This window comes from Tupaia chinensis, unplaced genomic scaffold (genome assembly GCF_000334495.1).
Source record: "Tupaia chinensis unplaced genomic scaffold, TupChi_1.0 Scaffold145093_1, whole genome shotgun sequence".
NCBI lineage: Eukaryota > Metazoa > Chordata > Mammalia > Scandentia > Tupaiidae > Tupaia > Tupaia belangeri.
In genome coordinates, this window is record NW_006204954.1 from 1,378,002 (window position 1) to 1,403,618 (window position 25,617).

Below are 25,617 nucleotides of genomic sequence, written 5' to 3' on the forward strand. Positions count from 1 at the left end.
GGAGAAAGGATTGTGGCAAGGCCATCCCCCCTTGGGGGATGATTTCTCGCTTTCTGTCTCTCTTTCTCTCTTTCTGGTGAGTGCATGAGCCCTATCGTGAAAACCTCTCCAAAAGCAAAAACAAACAAACAAACAAAAACACAGAAAAGGATTGTTAGTTATTGTGACAGTAAAAATGAGAAATATTTATTTCAGTCTGACATTTTAAAATCCAAGAGTCATTTCTGAGCTGAGTAATATTAAGTGTTATTACTAGTTTCCTTATTACCTTTAGTAACAATAAAATGTTACTTTGGGTCAATCAGTGGCATGGTGGTTAAGAGGGTTGGAAACCACAAGGCCAACTGTGCAGTTTGGGTTCTGGACCCAGTGGCTTGGAAAACATGCTGCATACCCAAAATCCTGAAAGGAGAAATGGAGGAGAAGGAACTGAGATGTGACCATGCCCTATTGGGGGGGTGCTTTCTCATTCTCTCTCTCTCATTCTCTCTGTCTAACTCCAGTAGGATACTGGCAAATTTTAATTTAAAAAAAAAGAAAAGAATAAAAAATTATTTTATAGTGATTTTATATCTACTTCTCAGAAAAGATCCAGTATATCATTTAGGATAAATGTTTACTCTTTAAAAAAAGATTTTTTTTTTGGTATAGATTAGCCACAGTTAAAAATTAGCCACATTGCAGTGTATTTAAAACAATAATGCTTATATTTTTCAAACTTTTATTTAATTATTTTTAAAGAATTATTTTATTTAACTTTATTTATCCATTTATTTATTTATTTATTTGAGAGGTTTTTGCTATAGGGCGTGTGCGATTGCCAGAAAGACAGAAGCAGAGAAACAGTGAGAAATCATCCCCCAGAGGGGATAGCCATGCCGCAATCCCTTCTCCTCCGTTCTCCTCTCGGGATCTTGGGCACGCACGCACATAGGCCTGGCGTGAGTTTACGCCACTAGGTCTGGGACTTGAACCATGGTCCACTACATGGGAGTCCAGTGAAATAGCCATTGTGCCAACTGCTCGTCCCTATTTTATTTTTTAATTTGACCAGAGAAGGAGAGAGAAAGAGAGACAGAGAGACAGAGTGAGAGAGAAAGAGGGGAAGTGAGAAAGCAAGCTGCTAGGTCCAGGACTCAAACCACAATTGGCCATGTGGGAGTCCAGGGTCCTTATCCACCACTCCACCTGCCAGCCCCATTTTTCAACCTTTTAATGTAACAAAGCAAATGTCACTTTTCAGAAATACATTTTACAATTTTGTTCCTTTTAAACATTACTTATTTATTTATTTATTATTACTATTATTATTTTAAAGTTTGCTATAGGGCACATGTACTCATCAGGAAGACAGAGAGAGAGGGAAAGTGAGAAAGCAAGTCACCAGGTCTGGGACTCAAACCTTGGTTAGTCATGTGGGAGTCTAGTACCTTAACCACCATGCCACCTGCTGGCCCCAGATATTTTACAGTTTCTAGGCACAAATGATTAAGATAACTTGAAGCAGCTATATTAAAATATATTCATTAAACAGTTCATTTCAATTTTTATATACATTTTAAAATTTATCATTCATTTTTTGTGTTGGTATAGAAAGGAAAGATAAGCCAAATCAAAATGAAGTTTTTACATTATAATTCAGGATCCTCACAATAAATATCAGTTATTTTGCTAAGACACAGTGATGCCCTCATGGGTTACTAACATCTATAAAGCTCTTTTTCCTTTTACCAGATGGTCCTAGATTGCCACATTGCTAGTTGGTATCTCTTTTGTCCCCTACCTTGTGGCCATCTAGGTTGTCTCCTGAAATGTAATCTTGGATAGGACTGAAGTCTTCCAAGAAAAAATTAGTAAATTTAATATATAAAACCAACCAAAGTATATTTCATGCTTAAAGAAAGATAGCTATATCAAATTTATGATAGTTTTCTTGGGGGGGGGGTCATGAAATCTGCTTAGTTCCAGTTTACCTATGGGTTCACAGCTACTCTGAATAGGTAACATTGTTAAAAGTTAAGGCAAAGAATGAATACATAAAATGTTATGATATATCTTATAATGAGAACATTAAACAGTCTGCAATGATAACCATAGTGGCCATCCATATCCTTTTAAATACCTGCACTGGCTGTCAGTGATGTTTTTTGCTCAATTCTGAAACGAATTTCCTTGACCACTTCCTCAGCTGATGATCCAAAAACAACTGAGTTTTGAAGTATTTCAGGATATTTTTGTTCTTCAAAGTTCTCTTGTAAAGAATTTCCTGGAGGCTGCAAATCAGGAGGACTGTCTTCGAAAAGTAGTGGAGACATGGATTGTTCATGATCATTCAGTTTATTAACTTCTTTTCCTGGTTTATCTAAATTACAAGCAGGGATAATAACTCATCTTCATTTAAAGAAGTACATACTTCATAAATTAGGTCTCCTTACATTATTTCTGAAGACAACCCAAATTTAGTTTAGTTGTGTTGCTAGGAACCAAGAACAGAAATGCTATCATTTATATTTAGTAACTGTTTTAAAAGGAAAACATTGATTCCAACCTTTTTCTTTTCTTTTTTTTTTTTTAATTTTAAGAGAGATTTTTACTATAGGGTGCATGCACTTGCCAGAGACAGAAAGCAAGAAATCACGCACTAGAGGGGATGGCCACACTGCAATCCTTTTTCCTCTATTTTCTTCTTGGGATTTTGGGTACACAGGCACATGCCCCAGCGTGAGTCTCAAACTGCCAGGTCCAGGACTCAAACTGTGGTGGATCATGTAGGAGTTCAGCAATGTAATCATTACAACATCTGCTGGTCACCCAAGTTTTCTTAAAAAGAATATAATCCAGCTACTTGGGAGACTGAAAAAGAATGATCAAGGTTTTGAGGCCAGCTGGGTAATACAGTGAGACACTGTCTCTAAGAGAAAAACAAAAAAACAAACAAAAAAACCTATCCAGTTCAACAGTATACTTGTAAACATTTTAAAGCACCTTACGTAAAATTTATTATTTTTTGTACCTAAGTTCGCTAAGGTTTGTACTAATGTTGAAACCAATTCTGCATTTCAATTCACATTACTTTTTTCTTTAAAAAACAGAAATCCTGGGACCAGTAGGTGCTCTGGTGGTTAAGGTGCTGGACTCCTGCATGGCTGAATGCAGTTCAAGTTCCAGACCTGGCAGCTTGTTTCTCTGTCTCTCTCTGGTGAGTGCATGTGCCCTGCAGCAAATTAAAATAACAGTAATAATAATAATATAAATAAAGTGCAATAAATAACACCCCCCCCGCCATCTTTTATTCCTCTCAAGAGGAAAAAAAAACTTTTAAATTAGAAATGAAGAAAAAAGCATTACACAATATAGAAAAATTATACTAAAATAATTTTATCTTTAGATAAAAATTAATTTTCTCTATTCATGGAAGAAGCTTTTCAGATGTTAAAATAATCTAAATTTTCTTCTTTCAAAGGCAGATTGTAGTTTTGACTTTGACTTGTTATAAAGTATCACTTTTATTAAGGGCTCACTTGCAATAAATTGAAATCACCTCTGAAAGTTATGCTTCTTTAAATATATATATTCTTTTTTAAAAAAATTTGCTAGAGGGTGCAGGTGCTCACCAGAGAGAGACAGAGACAGAAAAAGCACCGAAGGAGAAAGAACTCCTCAGCAGAGTATGGTCACGCACACCACAATCCCTTCTCTTTCATCTCCATCCTGTCTGGATTTTAGACATGTACATACACACCTCTGGAAATGTCCAGCAAGCTACCAGGGCAAGGACCAGAACCACAATTGGCCATGTGAGATCCAGCCCCTCCAATGACGAGACTGGGCGCCTGGCCCAATATATAAATTCTTAAGTCTGATCAGATTAGTAGAGTAGTCTTAGTTTAAGGGTCAGAACCTTTATTATTGCCAATAGGTTGTAAATTATTAGTAAAAATTAAAGTAAAAAATACAATCTGGGTACCAGTAGATGGCATAATGGTTATATCCCTGGAGACCACGTAATTGACTGTGGTTCAAGTCCCAGACCCGGCAGCTTAAAACTCGTGCTAGGCACGTGTGAGTGCATGCCCAAAATTCCGAGAGGAGAATGGAGAAGAAAGAATTGTGGCATGGAGATTCCTCAAAAATCTACAAATAGAACTACCATATGATCCAGCAATCCCACTCCTTGGTATCTACCCAAAGGACGGAAGAATACTTAATAGGAAAAGTGTTTGCACCTTGATGTTTATTGCGGCACTATTCACAATTGCTAAGTCATGGAAACAACCCAAATGTCCATGAACAGATGAATGGATAGAAAAACTGTGGCACATATACTCAATGTAATACTTTCATCCATAAAAAACAACAAAACCCTGGCTTTCAACAGGAAGTGGATGAATATGGAAGACTAACTGCTGAGTGAAGCAAGCCAGGCTATGAAGGAGGGGCATTGTATGTCTCTACTTAATATACACTGAGTGTCCACACTCTATGACAAAAATTAATTGACTAAAGGATATAGAAACACAGTATATAGATGTAAATACCAGATACAGTGTATGTGAAAGAGGAGGGTTTGAGGAAGGACATTTGGGGGAGGGACAGGGAGGCAAAGCATTAATGGCACAAAGAGATGTGGTATTATCTGTTGAAGATATTTTATAGTTTTATCAACTGTACTAGGGAGTAATGTTCACCTGCTGAAATATCCACTTTGTAAGACAAATAATAATGTGATTAAATGTATGGAAGAAAATGAATGAAAATTTATATAGATATAGATATTTATCTATATCTATCTATCTATCTATCTATATAAATTTAAAAAAAAAAAAGAATCATGGCATGGCCATCCCCCTAAGGGGTGATATCTTGTTTGCTGTCTCTGTCTCTCTGGTGAGCACGTACACACTTTAGCAAAAATTTCTCTCAAAAAAAAAAAATGCAATCTGGCTATCACCTCATTTTATTTACATTTTTCATATATGGCTGTAAAATGTACTTATATCTATACTGATACTAATAATGTTTTTATGAACAAACCCATTAAGAGTACTTTCTGGGCTTGATGTTAGAAAAACAGTTTAAATATATTTACAACTACTAAGATTAACAACAGAGCTTTCTGATCCCATTTAATAACTTTATTATACCCAACTATTTTCCAAATTAAGGTAAATGCAGAAGTAAATTAAGTAACAATTAAATTTCTAGTTTCCAGACACATATAAATGCAAGCTACCTGAAAAATAAACTAGGCCCTTCAGGAAAATTTTCTAAAGATAATGTAGATAATATGATAAGCACCCGATTAGTTTCAAAATTTAAAGTATATAATGTGAATTAAGTTACAGACAGATGTTTTCCAATAATGAATTTCCAGGCCACATCCACAATAAGCATTATTTTCAAACTTATCTTAACTGTTATTTATGTGCTTTGGTTCCTTTCCTTTTCCATATCCTGGTTTTAAAATGCAGTGATTCAAAGGAGATTAAGGGTATGAAACAGCTGAAATGCTGAGCCCCTTTTCCATCTAGCTGGGGGAACGTCAAGGTAAAGATAACTGTAGAAAACCTGCAGGCCACGTAAGGTCTGCCACCCTCATAATCCCTTACCCTAGAGTTCCTTTATGCCGTGATTTATACCTCAAGCATCGTGTACCACCTCACCTGCAGGTGTCACTGTGATAGCAGAACACTACACTACCGCAGGAAACACAGAATGCTGCCTTCTGGGACATTCATAGAATGGCTGCAGAACAGTGTGGTTACCTTTCTGAAAGAACATCTTACTTCTCTGTGGGCCCTGGCTGTGTAACTAACTGCTAAAGTGATTTTTTATTTGCTTTCTGACAGAAATATCTTTATAATTGCCATAACCGAGGTAATCAGAATATAACACTAGGGGCCAGCAGGTGGCATGGTGGTTAAGGGTGCAGGACACCCACATGGCAGACTGTGGTTCGAGTCCTGGACCTGGTGGCTTGTTTTCTCAGTCCCCAACACCTCTCTCTCTTTCTCTCTCTCTCTCTCATACTTGCTCACTCTGATCAAATAAGAATAAAAATACATAAATAAAGTTAAATAAAACAATTCTTTAAAAAAGTGACACTAGGATTAAAGCATTCCATCTATGTGGCAAATGCTAAAACATGTGACGTATTTCAATTCTTTACATTGCCTGGCACTCACTATATCCACATTTATATGTCAGAGTAAGCATAAAACAACCATTATTCTTTTATTTGTACATGGAAATAATGGGTAAGAATATATTTCCAGTAACTACTTTTTAAAAAGGGGGAAAATGGCAGAAAAAAAATATCTGAGACTTTAGAGAAAGCTCTATCAATCACCTGCCACAGCTCCAATGCACTGGTGACAATTTCTCATCTCATAATGTGAGATTGGATGTGCCTGAAAGTACAGCCCAGCGGGACTTATATTTGAAGAAAACAGTTAAACTATTTCAGTTGCTTAAAAGTATGAAATACATGAAGAGGATACAATACAAATAAATATGTTAAAAACAACAGATATGGGGACCAGCAGATGGCATAAGGGTTACATTGTTGGACTCGCACATAGTCGACCATGGTTCAAGTCCTCAAACTGGTGGCTTAAACTCAGGCTGGGCGTGCATGCCCCAAATCTTGAAAAAAGAATGGGGGAGAAGGGATTGCAGCATGGCCATCCCCTCCCCCCCACCCCCGGATGATTTCTCACTTTCTGTCTCTCTGTCAAGCACATGCAACTATAGCAAAAATCTCTCTAAAAATAAATAAATAAATAAATAAAGTTCAAAGCAATAGGTAGTAAAAATTCACAGCCTCACAGTGAATTTGGACAAAAAATAAACAAGAACATTAATAGAAAATGAAAATATTTTATCTTAATTCCCAATGTAAATTTTGTTTTAATACATTGTAAAAGTAATTGTTACAGGAGGACCTCAGGGGATGCTGTGACATCACTATTTAATGATTTTCTTCTCTTTTGTGATAAGTAAGGAACTAATAAAATGAGATTTTAAGGACATGAAGTCTTATGTTCCACATCCCCACACAAAATGTTATACCAACAAAGGAAAAATCTTTTGTTCTCAGACTCTGTGTCTTGAAATCATGATTACTATTTAATGTTTCTATTAAAGAAAAAAGAAAATGACCTACCTTTAAGCTTTAAATATGAAAAATCTAGTTATCTGTTGATGACAATGTACACAGTAATATCTTTAACTTGACAAATATGCACTGCATTCATGCTGGGAAAAACCATGTTATACATTGTAAAGATATACAGTGATTAAATGTAAGTTAAATATATATATGCATGTGTATATATATATATATATATATATACATATATACGCACACACACATACATATAAAACAAATGAAAAATCAGAGATTTAAAATATAATAGCAAATTTTCTGAATTAAACATGTAGACTATCACTTTTAAATCAAATGACTTAGTTAAATCTCTAGATTTTAAGAGTCTGCAGAGTCACTGAACAAATCATAGGTAATGAGAGATGTCCATAATAAACTTGCTCCAAATGATGTGAGCCTCCAACAATCTGAGAGAGTTAGAATATTATGCTATTGTGGAGTTACCCTTTTTGCTTCAGGGAAAGTTACCAGTAGGTTTCTCCACCACTGTCTGACCCCTCTGACACAGTCAATGAGTTCTAAACATGAAACATGTTGAGCAAAAACATGAGGATTGTGCACAAATCTCTGTCACCTTTTCATCCAGGTGAACTTTTTGCCTAGGCTTCCAGGAAAGCTCACACACTTAGAAGTCATACCTTTGACAAAGGATTGGAAGTAATATGTATAATATGTGCACATTTCTTGCTTTGGATAAGTAATAAAGGGATCTCTTGGGGGAAAAAAATCCTCCTGGAATCATGAAATTTGTTTCATTACTAAAAAAAAGAGTCATAATAAATAATGCCTAAAGCAAAGAAGGGAGTGGAAAGTCAATTTTGGCAGGATTGAAAATAGCCTTATTGTGGGACCAGCAGTTAGCATAATGGCTATGTTGCTGGACTCCCACGTAGTCGACCACGGTTCGTGTCCCAGACCTGGTGGCTTAAAACTCACGCCGGGCGCATGTGCTTGTGTGCCCAAGATCCCGAGAGGAGAATGGAGGAGAAGGGATTGCGGCGTGGCCATCTCCCCGGTGGGGTGATTTCTCGCTTTCTGTCTCTATGTCTCTGTCTGTCTGGCGAGCGCACGCGCCCTATGGCAAAAACCTCTCCAAAGAAGAAAAGAAAACAGCCTTACTGCTATAGAAGCAGAGTATAAAAATTTGGAGAAATGAAGAAAAATAAAATCAGCCAATATTTTGATATGTTTGAGGTTAATCTTTTAAAATCTAACTTGTGTTAACAACAACAAAAACAGGGACCAGCAGTTAGCGTAATGGCTATGTTGCTGGACTCCCACGTAGTCGACAGCAGTTTGAGTCTCGGACTGGTGGCTTAAACTCATGCTGGGTGCATGTGCGTGTGTGCCCAAGATCCCAAGAAGAGAATGGAGGAGAAGGGAATGCGGCGTGGCCATCTCCCCTGGGGGGTAATTTCTCGCTTTCTGTCTCTCTGTTGAGCACACGTGCCCTATAGCAAAAGTCTCTCCAAAAAAAAAAAATGCTCCTTAAAACAGATAACTTCTTTAGCTTCAATGCAATCCAAACTCTTTGCTACTAAGATCTTGAGAAAATAAAATGAAATGAAATCATTCTGTTCATGAACTCTGTAGGCTCTTAAAAACTAAAGATTTGGGACCAGCAGGACATAATGGTTACATTGCTAGACTCCCACGTAGTTGACTGCAGTTCGAGTCTCAGACATGGTGGCTTAAAACTCACGCTGGGTACACGTGTGTTTATGACTAAAATCCCAAGAGGAAAATGGAGAAGGGATTGTGGCATGGCTGTCCCCCTGAGGGTGATTTCTTGCTTTCTGTCTCTCGGGCAAATGCATGCACTCTATAGCAAAAATCTCTCTAAAAAACAACAACAAACCCCTAAATATTTAACATCATCAAGATGACAGTCTACATATTTAACTGAGAAAACTCACTTGTTTAAGTCTCTTCATTTTTATAAAGGTATATATAGTCTTATCCCTTATATATGTCAATGGGTTAAATAGATTAATTCAGAATTTTGTGTTTGTTTGTTTTTAGTTTCATAGCTTTAATGAATTGCTTACCATTTTCCACAGAGTTTCCCATTTTGATAAAATATCTTCTGTCCTCGGGCCAATTTTGTCTTTCCTGTAAGTGTTTTGTTATATTCAAGTAGGCTTCGTCAAGACTCATGGCCATAAAGTTGGGATCATAATCAGCAAGTATTTCCTTAACCTTCAAAAGAAACAAAAATGGTTTACATTTTGCTGCCATAGCAAAACCTTCTGTCATATACAGCTAATAAGAAACATTAATATTCTTATTTTGCAACTACAGTAACGATCCTGCAATCAATAGTTCATGGATTTAAGGAATAAATAATTTAATACTAGGGCATATTTCTCAAAATTCTCTTTTGCATTAAAATAGATCTTAAAGGCGGAAGACCATGAAATACCTTCATCTGATGCAACCTCTACTTAGCCACTTCCATCTAGATACAGTAAATGATATTAATAGATCTCAGACAGCATTGGTCTGGTAGGCACAGAAAAAAATGCTTCAGGCTTTGGGTAGCTGGTTGAACATATTACTGAGAATGATTAAGCCCCTACTCTCTCTCATTTTTAATAATGGTTTTTGTTCATTTAAAAAAGAATAATCTTGGGACCAGCAGAAAGTGCAATGCTTAGGTTGCTAGACTCCCATGAAGTTGACCATAGTTCAAGTCCTAGAACTGGAAGCTTAAAACTCATGCCAGGTGTATATACGTGTGTGCCCAAAATCCCGAGAGGAGACTAGAGAAGGGATTGCAGCATGGTCACCCTCCCTGGGAGGTGATTTCTAGATTTCTGTCTTTCTGCCTCTCTCTTTCTCTGGCAAGCACATGTGCCCTATAGCAAAAACCTCTCTTAAAAGAAAGAATGATCTTACACCAAGGAACTATGTTGCTTTGGAAAGTTGTTATTGATCAGTTATGTAAAACAGTCACACAAAACTCCCCTCAATACATACATTAACATCTGTGTCCATACAGAAAAAGTAAGCTCTTTTATTTATCAGGATCCAGAATGGAAAAGATGACAAAATCTGTAGTATCATTTCATGATTACCATTAAATGATGGGAAAAGGTTGGAGTTGTATCTTGGGATATAAGAGCAATGTTTAGGGGGCCAGATGGTGGCATAGCAGTGGCACAACTGGACCCACATGGGAAAGCCTTGATTTTCAAGCTGCCAGATCTGGAACTCAAACTACAGTCGGCCATGTGGGAGTCTAGCACCTTAACTACCCTGCCACCTGCCGGTCCCATGATAATTTTATTATATAACACCACGGAGTTGTTTCCCTTTCTCTTTCTTCTTTCTTTTTTAAACCATTTAAATATTCATTTTAATTAGAAGGAATTGTTGCCAAAATAAATGTATACATGTTGAATATCCATAATCTGAAAATGTAATATCTAAATTCCAAAATTCAGAACTTTTTGAGCACTGACATGATGCCTCAAGTAGAATATTCCTTATCTTACCTGATGTGATGGGTCACAGTCAAAACACTACAATAAATAATGCAAAAAGAATTGTATAAAATTACCTTTATGCTATGAATATAAGGCTTATGAATTATAAATGAATTTCGTGTTTAGACTTGGGTGCTATCCTCAAGGTATTTCATTATGTATATGTAAATGTTCCACAATCCAAAAAAATCTGAAATCCATACTATTTATGGTCCTAAGCATTTTGATAAGGGATACTGAACTTATTTTAGAAAACATAGAGCTGCTAGGGCCAGCACATGGTGTGGTGGTTAAGGCACTGAATCTGACATGGCCGTCTCTGCAGTTTGAGCCCTGGACCTAGCAGCCTGAAAAACATACAAGGTACATGTGTATGTGTGCCCAAAATCCTGAAAAGAGAACAGAGGAGAAGGGATTGTGGTGTGGCTATCCCCCTTGGGGGTGATTTCTCACTTTCCCTCTCTTGTCTCTCTGGCAAGCACATGTACCCTTATGGTAAAAATCTAAAAGAAAATAGAAAAAAAAAAGAAATCATAGCTGCTAAATTATTATACTTCCATCTAGCATTTGAAAGCTATCACTATATCACAAGAAAACCTTTTGTTGTTTCATAAAGAGGAAAGCTTTTTAGCTTAATATGATTATGAACAGCTGAGTCAAGGGGAATTTAGAAAATGGTGATATAAAACTTGGCTCAGTTTTACTCAGAGTGCCTTAATTAGCTCTGTTCTTATAGAAGAAACCCTTTTAAAAATATACTCAAATAGAATCTTTCTAGTGAAAATGAAACTCTGGAAAGTCTGTAACTGGCAGCCAACTAAGATTTTGAATGAGAAGTACTCCCTAGAGACAATGCTGACTACTAATTTCCTTTACATAGGGTACTGCTATAAGAACTAAAATAGACATATTCTTGCAAAAATCAAGCACTTATAGTTCCAAGACCAGTTAAAGCTATTATAATATTTTGGATTTTTTAATTGGCTTTTTCTTATGCTTTCTAACCAAACCATAAATACCGATGTATCTACAGTCAGTGATGAATTTGTGCTGTAGCTCATTTACACATAAGAACTCACCGGTTACTCAAAAACTAGCTAGATCTTGTTTAAATTTAAAGATTTCTCCAACTTATGTAAATAGACTAAAGTTAGCAAAACAATTTAATTCACATGGTCATTATTGAGTTAAATTAGGACTTTAAAAAGCTTCTTTCTTATGAAGTCTCTGTAGATTTCTGAAACTTATTAAAAATTTTTAATATTTATAGTTCGCATTTTATCACTTTTTTCAGTTAGGAAGACAGTAAATTAGATAAACAGTAACTAAATGTATGTGTACTTTTTCACTCCTCAACCTAACTAGAGATAGGGGCAAAGCACTTGTTTTCACAATTTTCAAAAGAATAAAAAATAATTGTTTTAGAAGTTGGGGTGGTGTGTCATTTCCAGAGGAAATGAGGTGGAAAACAAATAAGAGGAGGAAATTTAAAGGCCACTTGCTTGGCTAAATGGTAATAAGTGCGAGGCCTTAGTTTCTTAAGTGTTTTCATTCAAACAGTAACCTTTAACACACAGCATTTAAGCAAAGCAGTCTAAAAGCATTTGATGTAACATTCTAAAATTTTAACTCAAAAATTTAATTCTAGGAATGCAAGACAGGCCAGTTGTCAACAAAAATAGAGAAAATGGAAGTATTTCAGATATGATAGGCAATTTTAATATATAATCAAATCTTTATACTTCAGAGGTCTTTTTCAAAGCAATGAATCACTTTCTTTTCTCTTTAATTGTCAGCCTCTTAGACATTAAATGCTCATAAAGAAAATGCTCATTAACACCTTTCCTAGATTGTGGGGTAAGGAAAGCAGCTAATCAAGTGAATTTTGTCACTATTTAACAATACTGATACAAAATTATGTAAACTGTAAAGTGCTTCTGGAAGAAAGTAGGTATTGCACATAAGAAAAATAGCTAAAGTTAATTTTATGTTATAATTAAGCCAATTCAAAGTCTAGGCAGATGAGAAGAGTTTTCTAAGCAGATGAAAATATATTGAAAGACAAAGAATTGGGAAACAGAATAGTACCATATGCAGCTCAGTAGTCAGTACACAAGCTGAAGAAGATAGCAAGCAAGATTAAAGGGATAAGCTAAGCACAAATCACTGTGTGCTAAGTCATTAGGACCTCGCTCCGTAGATGACAGGAAACCAGTAAAAGGATGTGAGTTGGGGTCAGACATCATCTTACCTGTTTACTCACAGCTCGGTATTTGTCAAAGTTTGGGGGCACTATAATTAGTTGTGGGCAGAGTCTCTTAGCAATAAATCCTGGCATGGCTGCACGAACGCCAAACCTCCTTGCATGGTAATTTGAGGTAGACTGAAAGAGAATTGACCACATGGGGAAAAATATCCAACACTAAATGGACATATTGATCAATGCATTCATAAGAAATACAGATGATGTACATTTTTAATTCAAGGACATTTCTTTTATAGGCCACTGTATTGAACCAAGCTTTGACTTTATCTTATCATATTATGATACCATGACCCTCTCCCATTGCCTTCCCTACATTTATAATGTAATATCAGGTAATGAGCAAGACTATATTAATAAAAAAAAAGTTCTTATATTTCCAGTGGCTAAACATCATTGGTTTCAATGGCTGTAAAATATTATGTATCAAAGTTCACATAATACTGGGTGATACTATGTGAAAGGAGTAAAGGAGTAATAGGGTGAAAAGTATAGAGTAATTAGTATAGTACAAATAGTATAGACATTGTATAAAGTCATAGTGTAGAAAGTAATTATCAATAGCAATAGTATAAAAGTATACTTTCAGAATTTGTTCTACTTGGAAATTTGAAAATTTTTCATCTAGAAAATCAAAGGTCTAACATATGATCAGCCAAATTAGGTCTCCAAAACAAAGCAATTAACATATATACAAACCTTAATAATTAAGTTTTTTTTTTTTAATTTCTCCCGTAAGTTACCAGAGTGATGCATAAGCTTGCTGAGAGAGACAAAGATAAGGAGAGAGAAAGCACTCCCAGTGAGGTATGGGAGTGCTTCTTCCTCCATTTCTCCTTCCTGTCAGGATTTTGGGCATGCATGCACATGTGCCCAACATGTTTTTCAAGTTGCTAGGGCCAGAATTCGAACCACAGTTGGCCATGTGGAATCCAGATCCCTAAATAATGTGCTTCAAGGGAAGTCCAAGTTTTATTTCTTAATATCTTTTTTTGTGAAAACCTTTTTTCTTTCTTTTTAAAAGTCCATTCTGGGACCAATAGATGGCATAATGGTTATGTTGCTGGACTCCCACGTAGCTGATTGTGGTTCAAGTCCTGGACCTGGCGGCTTAAAACTCATGTTGGTATTTGTCTGTGTGTGCATGCCCAAAATCCTGACAGGAGACTGGAGGAGAACAAATTGCAGTGTGGCCATCCCCCCTAGGGGGTGATTTCTCACTTCTGTCTCTCTGTCTCTCTCTGTTTCTCCAGAGAAAGCATGTGCCCTATAGCCAAAACCTCACTAAAAAAGAAAAAAAAAAGTCTATTCATTTATTTCTTCCATGAGAGAACAGAACAAAGAGAGAAAATTAGAAGGCAGGTACCCCCACCCAAATCTTGACATAATCCTTTTTCCTCCACCTTTCCTTTCTGTCAAGACTTGGGTATGCATCTTCATGTGCCTGACAAATTTTCCAAGTTGCTGGGCCAGGACTCAAACTGCAGTTGTTCATGTAGGATCTTAGCTTAACCACCACATTTCAAGGCCAGCCTGGCCCCCACTCTTTTTTACTGTTGGAGTGTCAGAGACTATGTGCACTGGAAGTGGGAAGAGAGAGACAGAGAGAGAGAGAGACAGCATCCCTCAATGGGTCATGATCTAGGAACAGAGAATAACTCTTTTTGTAAATTTTTTTGAATATCCAAACCCATTTATTCCCAGTTTTAATTTCCAACACATTTTCAATCACAGACAACTATCCTGGTCATCTTTACCTTCTTTGGTTAGGGTGGGAAAAAGGAAGAACAAAATAGTAATCATAAAAAACAAAGGTTCCAACTCATGAGAAAAACTATTTAATTGCATTCTAAATGTGCCATATTAATGAAATATGTTATTTTAGAACTAGGTTTGCTAAACCTTTTCTGTAACAGTCCAAGTAGAATCACTTTAGGTTTTGCAGATCATATGCTCTCAACTCCCTCCCAACCCTTTTTTGAATCTTTCTTCTTTCTTTTTTAAACCATTTAAATATTCATTTTAATTAGAAGGAATTGTTGCCAAAATAAATGTATACATGTTGAATATCCATAATCTGAAAATGTAATATCTAAATTCCAAAATTCAGAACTTTTTGAGCACTGACATGATGCCTCAAGTAGAATATTCCTTATCTTACCTGATGTGATGGGTCACAGTCAAAACACTACAATAAATAATGCAAAAAGAATTGTATAAAATTACCTTTATGCTATGAATATAAGGCTTATGAATTATAAATGAATTTCGTGTTTAGACTTGGGTGCTATCCTCAAGGTATTTCATTATGTATATGTAAATGTTCCACAATCCAAAAAAATCTGAAATCCATACTATTTATGGTCCTAAGCATTTTGATAAGGGATACTGAACTTATTTTAGAAAACATAGAGCTGCTAGGGCCAGCACATGGTGTGGTGGTTAAGGCACTGAATCTGACATGGCCGTCTCTGCAGTTTGAGCCCTGGACCTAGCAGCCTGAAAAACATACAAGGTACATGTGTATGTGTGCCCAAAATCCTGAAAAGAGAACAGAGGAGAAGGGATTGTGGTGTGGCTATCCCCCTTGGGGGTGATTTCTCACTTTCCCTCTCTTGTCTCTCTGGCAAGCACATGTACCCTTATGGTAAAAATCTAAAAGAAAATAGAAAAAAAAAAGAAATCATAGCTGCTAAATTATTATACTTCCATCTAGCATTTGAAAGCTATCACTATATCACAAGAAAACCTTTTGTTGTTTCATAAAGAGGAAAGCTTTTTAGCTTAATATGATTATGAACAGCTGAGTCAAGGGGAATTTAGAAAATGGTGATATAAAACTTGGCTCAGTTTTACTCAGAGTGCCTTAATTAGCTCTGTTCTTATAGAAGAAACCCTTTTAAAAATATACTCAAATAGAATCTTTCTAGTGAAAATGAAACTCTGGAAAGTCTGTAACTGGCAGCCAACTAAGATTTTGAATGAGAAGTACTCCCTAGAGACAATGCTGACTACTAATTTCCTTTACATAGGGTACTGCTATAAGAACTAAAATAGACATATTCTTGCAAAAATCAAGCACTTATAGTTCCAAGACCAGTTAAAGCTATTATAATATTTTGGATTTTTTAATTGGCTTTTTCTTATGCTTTCTAACCAAACCATAAATACCGATGTATCTACAGTCAGTGATGAATTTGTGCTGTAGCTCATTTACACATAAGAACTCACCGGTTACTCAAAAACTAGCTAGATCTTGTTTAAATTTAAAGATTTCTCCAACTTATGTAAATAGACTAAAGTTAGCAAAACAATTTAATTCACATGGTCATTATTGAGTTAAATTAGGACTTTAAAAAGCTTCTTTCTTATGAAGTCTCTGTAGATTTCTGAAACTTATTAAAAATTTTTAATATTTATAGTTCGCATTTTATCACTTTTTTCAGTTAGGAAGACAGTAAATTAGATAAACAGTAACTAAATGTATGTGTACTTTTTCACTCCTCAACCTAACTAGAGATAGGGGCAAAGCACTTGTTTTCACAATTTTCAAAAGAATAAAAAATAATTGTTTTAGAAGTTGGGGTGGTGTGTCATTTCCAGAGGAAATGAGGTGGAAAACAAATAAGAGGAGGAAATTTAAAGGCCACTTGCTTGGCTAAATGGTAATAAGTGCGAGGCCTTAGTTTCTTAAGTGTTTTCATTCAAACAGTAACCTTTAACACACAGCATTTAAGCAAAGCAGTCTAAAAGCATTTGATGTAACATTCTAAAATTTTAACTCAAAAATTTAATTCTAGGAATGCAAGACAGGCCAGTTGTCAACAAAAATAGAGAAAATGGAAGTATTTCAGATATGATAGGCAATTTTAATATATAATCAAATCTTTATACTTCAGAGGTCTTTTTCAAAGCAATGAATCACTTTCTTTTCTCTTTAATTGTCAGCCTCTTAGACATTAAATGCTCATAAAGAAAATGCTCATTAACACCTTTCCTAGATTGTGGGGTAAGGAAAGCAGCTAATCAAGTGAATTTTGTCACTATTTAACAATACTGATACAAAATTATGTAAACTGTAAAGTGCTTCTGGAAGAAAGTAGGTATTGCACATAAGAAAAATAGCTAAAGTTAATTTTATGTTATAATTAAGCCAATTCAAAGTCTAGGCAGATGAGAAGAGTTTTCTAAGCAGATGAAAATATATTGAAAGACAAAGAATTGGGAAACAGAATAGTACCATATGCAGCTCAGTAGTCAGTACACAAGCTGAAGAAGATAGCAAGCAAGATTAAAGGGATAAGCTAAGCACAAATCACTGTGTGCTAAGTCATTAGGACCTCGCTCCGTAGATGACAGGAAACCAGTAAAAGGATGTGAGTTGGGGTCAGACATCATCTTACCTGTTTACTCACAGCTCGGTATTTGTCAAAGTTTGGGGGCACTATAATTAGTTGTGGGCAGAGTCTCTTAGCAATAAATCCTGGCATGGCTGCACGAACGCCAAACCTCCTTGCATGGTAATTTGAGGTAGACTGAAAGAGAATTGACCACATGGGGAAAAATATCCAACACTAAATGGACATATTGATCAATGCATTCATAAGAAATACAGATGATGTACATTTTTAATTCAAGGACATTTCTTTTATAGGCCACTGTATTGAACCAAGCTTTGACTTTATCTTATCATATTATGATACCATGACCCTCTCCCATTGCCTTCCCTACATTTATAATGTAATATCAGGTAATGAGCAAGACTATATTAATAAAAAAAAAGTTCTTATATTTCCAGTGGCTAAACATCATTGGTTTCAATGGCTGTAAAATATTATGTATCAAAGTTCACATAATACTGGGTGATACTATGTGAAAGGAGTAAAGGAGTAATAGGGTGAAAAGTATAGAGTAATTAGTATAGTACAAATAGTATAGACATTGTATAAAGTCATAGTGTAGAAAGTAATTATCAATAGCAATAGTATAAAAGTATACTTTCAGAATTTGTTCTACTTGGAAATTTGAAAATTTTTCATCTAGAAAATCAAAGGTCTAACATATGATCAGCCAAATTAGGTCTCCAAAACAAAGCAATTAACATATATACAAACCTTAATAATTAAGTTTTTTTTTTTTAATTTCTCCCGTAAGTTACCAGAGTGATGCATAAGCTTGCTGAGAGAGACAAAGATAAGGAGAGAGAAAGCACTCCCAGTGAGGTATGGGAGTGCTTCTTCCTCCATTTCTCCTTCCTGTCAGGATTTTGGGCATGCATGCACATGTGCCCAACATGTTTTTCAAGTTGCTAGGGCCAGAATTCGAACCACAGTTGGCCATGTGGAATCCAGATCCCTAAATAATGTGCTTCAAGGGAAGTCCAAGTTTTATTTCTTAATATCTTTTTTTGTGAAAACCTTTTTTCTTTCTTTTTAAAAGTCCATTCTGGGACCAATAGATGGCATAATGGTTATGTTGCTGGACTCCCACGTAGCTGATTGTGGTTCAAGTCCTGGACCTGGCGGCTTAAAACTCATGTTGGTATTTGTCTGTGTGTGCATGCCCAAAATCCTGACAGGAGACTGGAGGAGAACAAATTGCAGTGTGGCCATCCCCCCTAGGGGGTGATTTCTCACTTCTGTCTCTCTGTCTCTCTCTGTTTCTCCAGAGAAAGCATGTGCCCTATAGCCAAAACCTCACTAAAAAAGAAAAAAAAAAGTCTATTCATTTATTTCTTCCATGAGAGAACAGAACAAAGAGAGAAAATTAGAAGGCAGGTACCCCCACCCAAATCTTGACATAATCCTTTTTCCTCCACCTTTCCTTTCTGTCAAGACTTGGGTATGCATCTTCATGTGCCTGACAAATTTTCCAAGTTGCTGGGCCAGGACTCAAACTGCAGTTGTTCATGTAGGATCTTAGCTTAACCACCACATTTCAAGGCCAGCCTGGCCCCCACTCTTTTTTACTGTTGGAGTGTCAGAGACTATGTGCACTGGAAGTGGGAAGAGAGAGACAGAGAGAGAGAGAGACAGCATCCCTCAATGGGTCATGATCTAGGAACAGAGAATAACTCTTTTTGTAAATTTTTTTGAATATCCAAACCCATTTATTCCCAGTTTTAATTTCCAACACATTTTCAATCACAGACAACTATCCTGGTCATCTTTACCTTCTTTGGTTAGGGTGGGAAAAAGGAAGAACAAAATAGTAATCATAAAAAACAAAGGTTCCAACTCATGAGAAAAACTATTTAATTGCATTCTAAATGTGCCATATTAATGAAATATGTTATTTTAGAACTAGGTTTGCTAAACCTTTTCTGTAACAGTCCAAGTAGAATCACTTTAGGTTTTGCAGATCATATGCTCTCAACTCCCTCCCAACCCTTTTTTGAATTTTAATTGGCCAAAGGGCATGTATGCTTACCACGGAGAAAGACAAAAGGAGAGAAAGTGAGAAAACACTCCTCGGAGTGTTTTGAGATTTTAGGTATATATACTAGTGTTAGTGTGTTTTTCAAACTGCCCTCCAAGACTTGAACCACACAGTAGGACATGGGGGATCCAGCTGTCTTAACCACCAAGCCACATGCTACTGGATGACTCACAACTCTGCTCTTTTTAATGACAAATTCACTCATTTAATGAATAAATAGGTGTGAATTGTTCCAATAAAATTAATTTACACAAAAAGTTATTGATGCTCAAATCTGCCTGCAGGTCATGGTTTGAAAACTTCTGCTTTTGGGAACCAGCAGTTAGCGTAATGGCTATGTTGCTGGACTCCCACGTAGTCGACCACGGTTCACGTCCCGGACCCGGTGGTTTAAAACTCACACTGGGCACGTGTGCGTGCATGCCCAAGATCCCGAGAGGAGAATGGAGGAGAAGGGATTGCGGCGTGACCATCCCCCCCTGGGAGGTGATTTCTCGCTTTCTGTCTCGATGTCTCTCTCTGTCTGTCTGGCAAGCGCACATGCCCTATAGCGAAAATCTCTCAAAAAAAAAAAAAAAAAACCTTCTGCTTTTGAAAAACTTTTTTTCTTTCTTCTTAACTCCCTTTAACTAGAATAGTTACTTATGAAAAGCTTAATTTGCAATAATAAGATACAACTTACAAGGTAAATTATTAAACAACTCTTTGAGTTTTCTTTTCATTTAAATGTTAATAAAAATCAGTATAGCCACTGGTCACTTAATGACAGAGTAGATCCTTCCTACACCTAGGTTGTTAAGCGAATTGGTCCAAAAACTAGGAGCTTAAAGGCAGATTTTTGTGGTGTGTTGTGGTGCCATAGGGTATGTACTTTTCAACAGTTATAACATGATTATCACACTAGAATAATGTAATTCTATTCATATAAAAAGTGTATGTTAGATAAGCACCAGAAAGCAAAAAGACATACTACAACACAGTAATATAAATCTGACGTAATCATTTTTATTGATTCTGAATACTACTATGGGTGCACAATAAAGTACAAACTTACAAATGAAATATGAAATCTTGCAGGATTGCAAGATTAATATTCCCAGGTAGGGAATATTAACTGACTACGGGAATGAGATAAAGACAGAAAAAGGAGATTCCTGAGACTCACACAGACTGAGAAAGGGGATCTCTATGCTGGAGAACTTCTCTTATGCCTCAGAGTCATTACCGGTAGGCTGATAAGCGAGGAGTGGCTATCCCTTAAGGTATGCTGAAAGGATTCAGTAACTGAGCAATTATATTGTACCCAGAAAAATCACTGAGCAAACTGGTAGATTGCTGTAAGGACTTGCATCTTCATGAACAAGTAAGGCTTACTTGAATAGGCTATGAATTTTCTTTTTTGTTTTTCATCTTTTCCTACTTACCAACATGCTCATTGATCCTACAGCAATGGGTTTTTCCTTCAATTCTGGATTGTCCCTCATTTCTACAGCTGCGTAGAAAGCATCCATGTCAATGTGCACTATAGTATTGCTCAAATTTCGGCTCTGTTCTAATTCCATTGCAAATCTGTCGACCTTAATTTTTAAAAAGTAAATATACTTTTAGAAAACATAATTTTGAAATATCAGTAAGCACAATATTAATCTTAATTTAGTAGGTATCTCTACCTTGTGGTCTATCCATCCAGCCAGCTACTCATTCACTCACACACTGGTGTCTATTTTACTATGTTTCTCAATACGTATGTTATTACAATCTATGAGTGTTTATGTATATTTTACTTTTGTTTATTAAGGTTGGTAATTGCTTTTGTTTTCACAAGCAGGGACAGCCTGTTCTCAAACACCATTCCCTACTAGCTCTTTCATCTCTCCAATACTTCTAGGCATACAACAGGAACTCAACAAATGTTTATTAAGTGAACAAACTATCCCAATTGCTTTTGCCAAAAGATTCTATTGCTTTATAAACTTGGAGAATAATATACTGTAACTGAAAACTTCAACGTAGGTAAAATAAACGACTCCCATTAGACTTAAAATCCTAAATGTCTCAAAATAGAAACAAAGGAAATTGTAACAAAAGATCATACCTCTTTGGCATATGATGTTTATGATAAACAGTAATGTACAACTGAACATACTGAAGCATAATATAAACATTTCCTATGAAGAACTGCTTTTACAAATGCTAAAATTTAATAAATGTTAGTCTATACAAATAAAAAGTGAAAACTTAAGCTGTAACTTATTCTTCATGAACTTGAAGTATTTTAGTCTTTAAAGAATTTTAGTCTCTTCAGAAAGGAAAAGTTAGATTGATAAGAGAAAAGAAATAAAAGGGGTAGAAATAATCAGAGGAAGCGGGTAAGAAAAGGATTTATTAGCAGATAGTTCTAAATGTTCCTTCCTGTGTGTGGTTGGAAAAAGAGGTACAAAAAGCTATATACTCAGTTTCTCAGACAACCCTGCATCTGGGTGTGATTGTGTGACAGTTTTGATCTATGTAACATGTAAGGAAATTGCCAAAATCATTAAAATAAAATCATAAGAGAGGAAAGCTTTTAAGTGAGCTGGAATACATAAAGGGCATGGAACAGTGCCTGACACATGGTACAAGTTCAATAAATGCATTCTATTATTTAAAGGTTCTATTATTTAAAGAATAACTGCATAACAAAGCAATCAAAAACTGAGGGGAAAATTGCTAGAAATATGCAAATAGGGTGATCTCTGGAATAAAAGCAACGTCCATCAAGTGGCGACCTTACAGCAAGTTTCCTCAAAGGTGGAGAGCTACGACAAAATGTGGCTCTATTCCTCATGCTCAACTTCAACCTTCCCGACCCTCTGCCCACCTTTTTTTTTTTTTTCACAGCCTTGCTCTAAGCATTATTGTCACACTTAGCTGCCTACTAGTTGCAGATTAAAATCATAATTTCTCTTTTAGAAACAATCACCTTGAATCAAATCAGTCTCCAGTAGCAATAGTAAGGCTCTCCAGAGGGCCTGCTTCTATTTAGGCTGCAACTCACTGAATGATGTGGAGTGCTCTATGCCTTCCTCAGGCTGTTCCTTTGCCCAGAATGACTTTCCTAGCTCTTGCCAAAAGCCTTCAAGGATTGGGACCAGCAGTTAGCTTAATGGCTATGTCGCTGGACTCTCATGTAGTCGATCACCTGGACTCGGTGGCTTAAAACTCACGCCAGGCACGTGTGCATGCGTGCCCAAGATCCCGAGAGGAGAATGGAGGAGAAGGGACTGCAGCATAGCCATCCCCCTTGAGGGGTGATTTCTCGCTTTCTGTCTCTCTGTCTCTCTCCGGCGCGCGCCCCCCCCCCCAAAAAAAAAAACCCCCAAAAAAAAAAAAAAAAAAAAAAAGGCTTCAAGGATCGACTCAAATATCTCTCTGTAACTTAACTGGATCTCTGTTCTCTGTGCCATAGAATTTAATGTTCCCTTATTTGCTTTCCTGATCTTACTGTGGCATTTACTGTACTCAATACTGAATTGTGAGCTCCTTCAAGAGGAAGACCTTATCTGCCTTTAAATTCTTTCCCTATAAGAAAAACAAGGAGGAGAAACTGGTAGGAGAAAAGGCATACAATTTATAGAGATATATTAAATTTGGTTAAAAATGTGAAAGACGTATTTGTAGAAAAATTTTGGAGAAGGCTTTTTGTTGTGAGACAACATATCTAATAAATGGAACTTTATTACCTGAATTTATCATCCTGATACAAAACAATTTCTTCTAGGGCTGACCCCATAGCACAGTGGTCAAATGAGTAGCATCCTACATCGCCAAATGTTGTTTGAATCTTGGCTCTGGCAGCCTAAGAAACATGCTAGGTGTGTATGCATCTGAGCCCAAAATCAGTGGAAAAGGGGGGATTGTGGTATGACCACGCCTCATTGGCAGATGCTTTATTTCTCTCTCCTACTCTCTCTCTCTTTCACAAGTACACTCTGGAGAGCACATAAACTCTCTAGCAATTAAGAAAACAAAACCATTTATTCTAGCATCTCAATTTTGAACTAAAGAATAACATTCTGACTAGATGCAGGCCTACCATGGAGACAGACTATTAAGAATAACAGTAGACTAAAAAAACAATTTTTATTAATCCAACAAATATGCCTAAAATATGAGTCAAGTGAGAATAAGGGAGAGGCATATGAGATATATTGACCTGGAATCATCTAAAAAATAAAAAGATAAATAGAAAGCAAAGCAAATGGAAAAACTAATCTCTCAGACTCATATATTAATGCTACGACAGTTTCTTCAGCAATCTATTCTCTTCCTTATGCTTAAAGCAAGCATACAGCTGCCAAAAAGAACCCTCCCCACAGCATGACTCATACATTCCATTTTCCTTCACTATCTCTCCTTAGTCACCCTTCTCTGAACTCTTCTCTTTCTACATCTACCAGATGTACACCACCAGTGCTTTTTAACACTTCTTTTACTGAAATTTTTACTCATGTTTTTCTTTCTTGCATTTTCCCTCCCAATGACTTTCTACTTCTGTTCTGAGTCTCAGACATGTATGTTGTTCTTTTTTTGCTACCATCCAGAACTGACATGTGCCACAGGAATTAAAAACAAGGACTTGGTTTGGGTCACAGATTTGCTACTCATTAATTACTTGATAGTGGGCAAGTTAACCCCTCATCCTTAGTATCCTTACTAGTACAGTGATAATAAAAACATGAAAGGGTACTGAAAGAATTAAAGAGCTCCTCAACTAATGTACTTATCTAGGAATATGGTAAAGGCTAAATAAGATTACCTATAGTTTCTTTTTTTTAATAGTATTTTTTTTTTATTTTTCTTTTTTTTTTTTTGGAGAGAGTTTCACTATAGGGCGCGTGCGCTCGCCAGACAGACAGAGAGAGACATAGAGACAGAAAGCGAGAAATCACCCCCCAGAGGGGGATGGTCACACCGTAATCCCTCCTCCTCCATTCTCCTCTCGGGATCCTGGCCAAGCACGCACACGCGCCTGGCATGAGTTCTAAGCCATCGGGTCCAGGACACGAACCGCGGTCGACCACGTGGGAGTCCAGCGACATAGCCATTACGCTAACTGCTGGTTCCCTTTAATAGTATTTTTTAAAAGAAATATTTACTTATAGGACCAGCAGTTGGCATAATGGCTATGTCACTGACTGCCATATAGTCAACCACGGTTCGATTTCCGGACCTGGTAGCTTAAACTCACACCAGGCGCATGTGCGTGCATGCCCAAGACCCTGAGAGGAGATTGGAAGGGAAGGGATTGCAGCATGGCCAACCCCCCAGGGGGGGTAATTTTGGGGTAATTTCTCACTTTCTGTCTCTCTGTCATTAGAGAGAGAGAGAGAATGAGAAAGCAAGCCACCAGGTCTGGGATTTGAACTACGTTCAATCATATGGAAATCTAATGCCTTAACCACAAAGCCACCTGGCCCCAAGATTACCTATAATTTTAAAAACAGAAATCATAGGGCCAGCCAGCGGTGTGGTGGTTAAGGTGGCTGGATCCCACATCCAGTGTCTTGAGAAAAAAAAAAAAAATGCTGAGATGTGTGCATTTATGTCCAAAATCCCAAAAGGAAGGAAAGGTAGAAAAGAAGGGACTGTGGTGTGACCATTCACACACACAGATTTTGAATATAATAAAATCTATAAACACATTAGAAAAACATATGGGCTTGATTGTGAGGAATAATTTTCCAAGCATAATACCATAATCCATTCTACATCTCCTTTACTTAAAAAGATCCCCTATTTCAATCACATTTGGGAGACTATTTTTAAAATGTTTTCAATTTTCTAGACTTAGTAGTTCCCTAAGGACTATTGAACAAACTGAGTTTATAAAATCAGCTGTTAAAATGGTCAAAATGCAGTAATTTGCTGTATAGTTACATGTTGCTATATGTTACATTAAACTGAAATTTAATACATTATAACATGGATTCTCTATGTATTCTGTGATCCTAAATTCTTACAAGATATTTGGCAGTTACCAAAATGTCTGTAAGAAGTCTGATGAGGGTGGCAGACAAAGAATACTTAAAGAGTATCTGACAAAACACCCCGAGAGTCCTTGCTTGCAGAGGCTGCTTACCACACTTGACTTACCCTATCACGCATAATAAAATCTAGTCCCTGAAAATGTTATGACTCTGAAATAGTAGCACATTTTCCATGAAAACATCTCTGTTCTTTCAAACCTTTTTGACTCCTTAGGACTTCCTCAATCCCCT

At 36.5% G+C, this 25,617-nt stretch overlaps 1 protein-coding gene across 1 annotated transcript in view; it reads right to left on the minus strand.

Annotated features, from left to right (window-relative positions):
* Positions 1–25,617, minus strand: part of POLK (DNA polymerase kappa) — a 50,737-nt gene that overhangs the window by 17,660 nt on the left and 7,460 nt on the right. The window contains 4 exon segments of the mRNA XM_027767981.1: positions 2,123–2,362; positions 9,217–9,367; positions 17,323–17,454; positions 20,782–20,934. Coding sequence (XP_027623782.1) covers positions 2,123–2,362; positions 9,217–9,367; positions 17,323–17,454; positions 20,782–20,934 — 676 coding nt within the window.